The sequence below is a fragment of the Megalobrama amblycephala genome, linkage group LG15, assembly GCF_018812025.1.
Source record: "Megalobrama amblycephala isolate DHTTF-2021 linkage group LG15, ASM1881202v1, whole genome shotgun sequence".
Classification (NCBI taxonomy): domain Eukaryota; kingdom Metazoa; phylum Chordata; class Actinopteri; order Cypriniformes; family Xenocyprididae; genus Megalobrama; species Megalobrama amblycephala.
In genome coordinates, this window is record NC_063058.1 from 1,570,681 (window position 1) to 1,578,289 (window position 7,609).

At 36.5% G+C, this 7,609-nt stretch overlaps 1 protein-coding gene across 1 annotated transcript; it reads left to right on the forward strand.

Annotated features, from left to right (window-relative positions):
- Positions 1–5,705: 5,705 nt before the first annotated feature.
- Positions 5,706–6,737, forward strand: LOC125247951 (endonuclease domain-containing 1 protein-like). The gene is made up of 2 exons (XM_048159500.1): positions 5,706–6,098; positions 6,213–6,737. Exons 1-2 carry the CDS (start codon positions 5,811–5,813, stop codon positions 6,735–6,737), a joined length of 813 nt encoding a protein of 270 aa, XP_048015457.1. The 5' UTR covers positions 5,706–5,810.
- The last annotated feature ends 872 nt before the right edge of the window (positions 6,738–7,609 follow it).

A 7,609-nucleotide genomic window follows, 5' to 3' on the forward strand; every position in this document is an offset into this window, starting at 1 on the left:
TAATGTGCAGAGATGGGCGTAAATACATGGAAATGTATTTAAAATACAAATACAAAATACTGTGTGGAAAAATGTATTTAAATACAAATACAAAATACTGTGTGGAAAAATGTATTTAAATACAAATACAGTATTTTGTATTTTGAAAATACACAAAATACATGTGAAAGTGAAGATTCAGTGCAGGTATCCCTATTAGGCTGAAATCTATCTGGGCCTATTCTGAATGCCAAAAAGCATTTAGATGTGTGCAGCTACTTAAAAACTTTCGTTTTAATTTTATATACCTCTTCCCTTCCCCTGCCCAGTAGGAAATAAAAAACTACAAAAAACTGAATGTTTAGACACTGAATGTTATATATAATTTGTTAAGCTAATTATAAAATAGTCACAGTGAATTAAGAAACTACATAGGCCTACTGACTTTTAATTCCTTACCTCATTTCTGCTCACTCTGTCATTCTCTCTCTCTCTGTCATTCTCTCTCTCTCTCTCTCTCTTTCTTAAGTGCTTGCTTCCTTGCTGGTAATTACAAATAAACTTATGTAGTGCAAAATAGCAGCCATTTATATACTTACTTCTGACAAGGTTACAATGTAGTCTATTACTTATGGTGAACACTACTAAAAAAAACTGTAAAACTGTGGGAACCTTTTCTGCTATATAGCAAAGAATAGGGATGGGTGATATGACCAAAATCTTAATTTTACTTCACAGTAACAATATATGGCATGGTTTCACAATTATCAATATCAGTTTTGATACCACAGCAAAAACTGAATTTCAAACTCTTTTGATGCTTTTTTTTACACAAGTAGTATAGTAACTTTTATATTTATTTAATGTAAAGTTTATTTGTTTCTATATACATAATTAGAAAAATAAAGTTTATCTAAAATAAAATAAAAATTAAATTAATTGATGGAGACAGACAATGATTAACCTAATTATTTCGTCTCTACATAAACAAACATTTGCATAGATGGGTAAACACAATCACAATTTGGAAATGTGTCCAGTTACATTTTCATAAAGCACCATGTTTGTAAAATTTATAATGATTACATTTACAAAATGAGCCTGCATAGCAGAAATAATGAATAAAGTAATGGTCAGTGTTTAATACAATCGTTAATTGAAATAAAATAATTAATGAATTAAAAAACATATATAACAGTATTGTTCAATTTAGTGTTATACATATGTTATCATATTAATATGTTTTGTTCTAATGTCACAAGTCACAATTTCAAGTTTACTTGGTTTAACTTGATTATTTGGTTAGGGTTTAAGAAGTGTACTAAAAAACTTTTTCACGTGTCGTAGGGGTGTGACGAGACAAGACAAGACAAGATTTTTACACACTATTTTTAAGAAATCCTAAATGGTGAAATACATGACTAGGAAAAATATTCTGCAGGTGTATTTGAAATGTTTTAACTAATCATCTTGTAATGCATGTCATTTCAGTTCTACTTTCTGAGACTGAATTATCATATGCAGTAAAAGACAACAATACTCAAGTACTGTAAAAGGTTTTGCCACTAACTCAACTGACTGACTTCTCTCCTGTATGATTTCAGTCTCTTCAGACCTTACTGTACATGATTTATGAGCTTCTACAACTTTTGACCTCCTAACTGAACTCCTTTCCACAAACTGATCATAGAAATAGAAAACAGTAAAAATAAAAATCGTAACACTTTACAATAAGGTCTCATTTATTAACATTAATGTATTAACCAACATCAACTAACAATGTGCAATATATTTGCTCCAGTACTTATCAATCTTTGTTTATGTTAGTTAATAAAAATAGTCATTCATTGTTAGTTCATAGTTTACAGTGTATTAACTAATGTTAACAAATGAAACTATTGTTTGTGCTTAATAAGATTAAGAGAAAACTGTTATTCACTTTTATAGTAACACTTTACAATAAGTGCAACCATAATCACACTCTCTCAATATTCAATGTGCAAATAAGACCAACTTTTTCTTTGATACAGAGCTAAGAGATGGTTACAACTACACTGCCCAGCCTAAAATAGCTTTCATATTGGGAGATATTTGCATGCATCAAGGAGCCGCTTTCAAAATGCGGGGTATTGAAATCGCCAACCTGGTCTCATAGGAGAGACGTACCAGTGGGCACGTTTTCGCGAGACACAAAATTACGTACCGACGAGTACGTCTCGCTGCAGTTTCCGACAGAAACGAACGCTAGAGGCCGGTAAAACGTCGATAAGCGCTTTTGCTCATTTTCACGCACGGTTTCGACGCCGGCCGGGGTCAGATTATGGATTCGTAAAGACTCGTTTCGCTTTTTTTGGCCGTAACCAAGCTTGCTCGGTAGCTCGGCCGATACGGAGTTGGACTTACGGCGAGGAGTCGACTCCCCCTTCCTGGGTACGAATCCCGTGAAAGGCGACTGACGGCAAAAAAAAAAAAAAAAGAGCTCAAAGAGAGATCTAAACGAGCTGAAAAACGGACGCTTCTTACGTCACGTTTGCTTTTGTTAACACTATCGGGTAGGTTTAGGCGTAGCGTCGGTGGGAAGTTATTTTAAAACGCAACGGAGCGCAAATGTCAAATCGAGAACCGTGGCGATTCGTCTAAAAAGCAAGGTCATAAAAACGTACCGCATTCACCCTATTATCTGCTCCGGCAAAAAAAAAAAAAAAAAAAACACGCTTTTGGCGCCGCTCAGTGGACATTTCAGAGCGAAACTGCAGCGATATGTACTCACTGGTACGTATTTCGTCATGAGACCAGGTTGGAAATCGCGTTTGAATGTGATTTCAGCGATTTTCACTTTCAGCGATCGCGTGTAACTCTGTGAATATGGAGCAGCGGCGACCGTTATCCAACTGAATTCAATGGTTTTTTATTTAAATACAAAGCAAAACGACAGTGGAGGCGTAATGTAAACGTAGCGGTGGCATATTCTTTCCTAATCATCCTAACGCTCTGTCATGGCAACATCACGAGACTACTTTTCGCCTCAACGAGAAATCTTGTCACAGTTTAGTCTCGCGAGATCTCATCACACCCCTAATGTGTCGTCAAAATGACCTACAACCTAATCAGTTTACATGTGAAGAAATCCATTTATTCACAAACTTCTCACGAGACGAGTGTTTGACATAGTATAAGAGGTGTTTGACAAATTATTCGGCAAACTACTTCCTCTCATCGCTGCTTTTTGGTGGTTTGGAGAACAATTACTCAGAGTCGCCCTCTGTCGTTTCACAGAATTATCCAACGGAGAGCACGTCAAGCATAAAACCTCGTAGGTTTACTGAGGAGCGCGCGCAGACAGCAGGTTCATGGCGTAGAGCCATGCGAATTGCGAAAGTATAAACAAGGCTTCAACTGCACAAAGCTAAAGAGAAAGCGCAAAGTCCTATCTATGAAAACGATTTAGAAAAAGTTCCATCGATTCACAATTTATATCATCGCTACGAATAAACGATATTGTCATATGATATCACCCATCCCTAACATGCAGTAACGTTAATGCTTCAAACACATTTGACAAGCTACATTAATCAACAAGTAGCACATCCTCACTATTCCAGAAAAGTTGCCGATCCAAGGCTGGGTTGTACAGCTGCAGCTCATGTGCATGAATGTTGGGGTTGGGGGGGAGAGGTGTGTTTGGTCTGAACTAGTTGATGCAAGAGGTTGACTGTCGGTCTCAAAGTATTTTGAGTATTTTGAAAATACAAAAATACTCATCTTAAATGTATTTAAATACAAATTACATTTGATTTTTTCCAAAGGCTTTAAAATACAAAATACAAAATAGTATTTTGTATTTCAAATACGTATTTTAAATACATGTATCTGAAATACTGCCCATCCCTGACTATACTATACTAGACTATACTATACTAGACTATACTACACTAGACTAGTATCTGTGTAGTATAAATTGCAATTGAAATAAAGGTGACTTGACTTGATTTAGGCCGGACCCAACATGAAGATGTGATGCTGAAGCAGAATGAATCTCTCACTGACTCTGAACTTTTTTTGTGTGTGTGTGTGTGTGTGTGTGTGTGTGTGTGTGTGTGTGTGTGTGTACTGTATCATGCTTTTCATTTAGAGTTTTCTTTGACCTTTTAGTCATTTGCATTTAGACTGCTGTATGTTTGCTGTATGTAAGTACCGTAGCCATTCAATACTATATAATATTGAATATAATACTGTACTTGCAGTACATACAGTATACTTTAAATTCACATTACTTGTGATTTCTATACATTTTATGTAATGGCAAAATGTATTTACTGTGTTACAATATACTTTTTTTTCTGTAACCTCATGTTCTGGATGTTGTGTTTTCCATTTTTTCATGTAGTGTCTAATGAATGATCTGTAGTGTTTATATATTGTTTAATGTGTGTATGATCTGAAAGCTTTGTTTGATTTTGCCATAAGTGTCAGAGGTTTTGTGAAATTAGTTTGAAGATTGGATTTGTGTTTAATGTTTTGAGAAAATGAGTGATGGTTTCAAGAAATGTGTTTTAGCAATTGTGAAATACTGTATAATATGCTGGGACGGTCAGTTGAGCAACAAGATCGCAGCACATCTCAATTCTCAAATGATGCGTTCTGTGTCCTCGCGTCCTTCCGAGTTCGTTCTTTCAAGGTCGCCTGGCTAGACCGGACTCCACGAGAACGCAAGTCCATTCTCTGCATTCTTGGAATTGAGAAACAGCCATTTAAAGACATACAAACATTAAAACAAGTAAAAGGAATAATAAGTATATATTGTCAGCTTCACACTATTTGCAATTCAAAACTGAAGCATGAAGATTTTTACAGTTTTTACATCCAGTTAAGATCATATTGTGCTGTCATTTGCATCAAGGCTTGTAATCACATTTGCTGTCAGAGAGAAAGTCTCTATAATCTACACCCATCACTTGACTATAGCCTTTAGCAATATATCTAGCCGTGTACTGTATGTCTGAGTCTCATCTGTATTATTTTTATAGTATAGACCAGGGGTGTCTAACTCAGGACCTGAGTTTAGGTTCTGGTCTGAAGGTTTTGAATTGAAGTCAGGCATAGGAGAAAAACTAGTCTAAGCTGAACAAGTCACCATATGGTTTACAACAGTCAGGTAGAAACTGGAACAAAATGTTACATGATGACCTCAGAGAGGATGATATTGTGCAGAATTCATCTGATCACTGCGTGTACAGAAAACAGAAGAAAAGAAAAGCTCTGTCAAAGAATCCAGTGTGTCGACAGAGATGTAAACATATTGATACAAGGTATCATTTCATTCAATCAGCACTCAGTGATGGCAATGTGAGAACTGGGTATTGACCCACAGAAGAAATGGTGTCTGATGTCTAAACCAGTGACAAAGATTAAGTTAGACAAGTTCAGGAGTTTCATGTTTGGTATCGAAATGCAACACAAGAGAAACGAAAAACTGTGTTTAAGTTGTGTTTTTACAATTGTACACTGTACAGTATGAGAGCAAGTGGGGGTGTTAACAGTTGTAATAGGTGTGTGCTCATATATGTATATGAACCTGTTCTTCCATAAATGGATATGGAAATGAAAAACGATTCCTGTTCGACAGAGTACAGAGTGGTGTGTGTGTGTGTTTCTGCCTCTGTATAGTTTAATAAAGTTATTGGTTATCTTTCACGCAAATGGCTGCGCCAACACTGTCCCCTCCCCTTGTGTCTTAAACTCTATAAAAGACAGAGTGCATCTATATTCTCTACTCTCTCGCTCTCTTCTGACCCAGAGAAACTCACAGATTCAGTGTCTGCTCTCACATCATGAAGCTTCTGGTGTTTCTTCTGTTGCCTTACCTCTCTCTGAGTGAGGTTGGGCAGGATTTTAGTAAATGCAGTCGGTTCTTTTTGAATAATGACCCTCCTCAGATCACACTACCAGCGAGCGTCTCAGTCAAGCACATCTGTCAGTGTCTTAAGGATAACAACAATCAGATAATTTATCTTTATGCAACTTTGTACAGCACAGCATGGAGGATCCCCATCTACTCAGCGTATGTGTTTGGGAGCCCAAATGTTGGGAGGGCTGACCGCTGGTACATTGAACCTCAGGTAATTGTTCAACAATTATTATAGTAAATTTATTTGATGACAATGACAATAATTAATGTAAATTATGACTGAAACAGTCTTTTTAAGTTTTGTTTCTTCTCTCATGTCCTTCAGCTGGATCTAGGAACTACTGCTGAGCCGTGTATGAGTCCTCAAGATCGCGACAGCATTATTAATCAGGCTGTGAATTGTGACTATGATTATTCTGGCTATGACAGAGGTCATCTGTACCCGGTGCAGCACACAGACAATCATCTCTCCATGCTGGCCACCTCCACCCTGACCAACGCCGCTCCACAGGACCTTTCGTTCAATCGGGGTCTATGGAGTGCACATGAGGGGAAGGTTATTAAAGATCTGAAAGGCTGTGATGAGGCTTATGTGGTGACTGGTGTAGTTCCTGAAATTAACATAAAAATTCCAACAAATAACCCTAGAGTTACTGTCTCAAAGTATTACTGGAGAGCCACCTGCTGTCTAAAGAACAATATGTTCACAGGGAAGGGTTACTTTGGACCTGATAACAATGGCGGAGTGCAGGAATTAACAATCGCAAATCTACAGGCACAGCTGAGAATATATTACAATGTGAATAATATTATAATTTTCCCAAGCCCCTTGACAGGTAGTTGTAACTAGTTTAGCCTTTAACCTATGAGCTAAAAATGGATCCGTTAACATATACTGTATACTCCTGACCTGGCTTTATGTTATTTTTAAACAATATAATCTTTATCAGCTTTATTGTTTGACTGTTATTATCATGTGTTTAAATCAATGCTGGATGTATAATCTGTTACATTTAATGAACACAGTGTGCACATGTGTCTTAATGTGTGATGAAACAGTTTTTAAACCTTTATTAAACCCTAGTCTTCTCAAATAAACCACCTTTCCTCATCCTGCACTCAACAGGCATATGTGTGCACTAAACATTTAACATTCGGTAAGGTGACTGGAGAAATGTTGTCCCCAGAAATGATTGTTTAAAAACAGCCAATAATCAGGGCTGATTATTTCCCAACAATCAAAAGTGTGTGGAAAAAACATGTTCAAACTGCAAAAAAATCAAAATGCAGATGGAGGGCAGGAAAATATTTTCTACATAGGGAAGCACTATGAAAAGCCTGATATTTCGCCATTGAGGATTTCTTAAAAATAGTGTGTAAAAATCTCAACTCAATCTCAAGTCTCGTCTCGTCTCGTCTCGTGAGATACCTGTCTCGACACACCCCTAGCCTTTAGCCTATGAGCTAAAAACGGATCAGCTGACGTATGGCCATTCTACAGAAGTGGTGTAAACTGCTGTCCCACAACCCAAAAAAATAAAATAAATTAAAACGCATTTAAGTATTCAAATTTTAGATGTTTACTAAAATCCTTCTATTATCTATTGATTCCCACAATAATATTTAAAATATCAGTAAGCTTAATATATATAAAATCATCATTTATTGGTACTTTCAATTGGGAGGAGTCACTAACCCCTAAATTTCAACTTGTGAAAATGA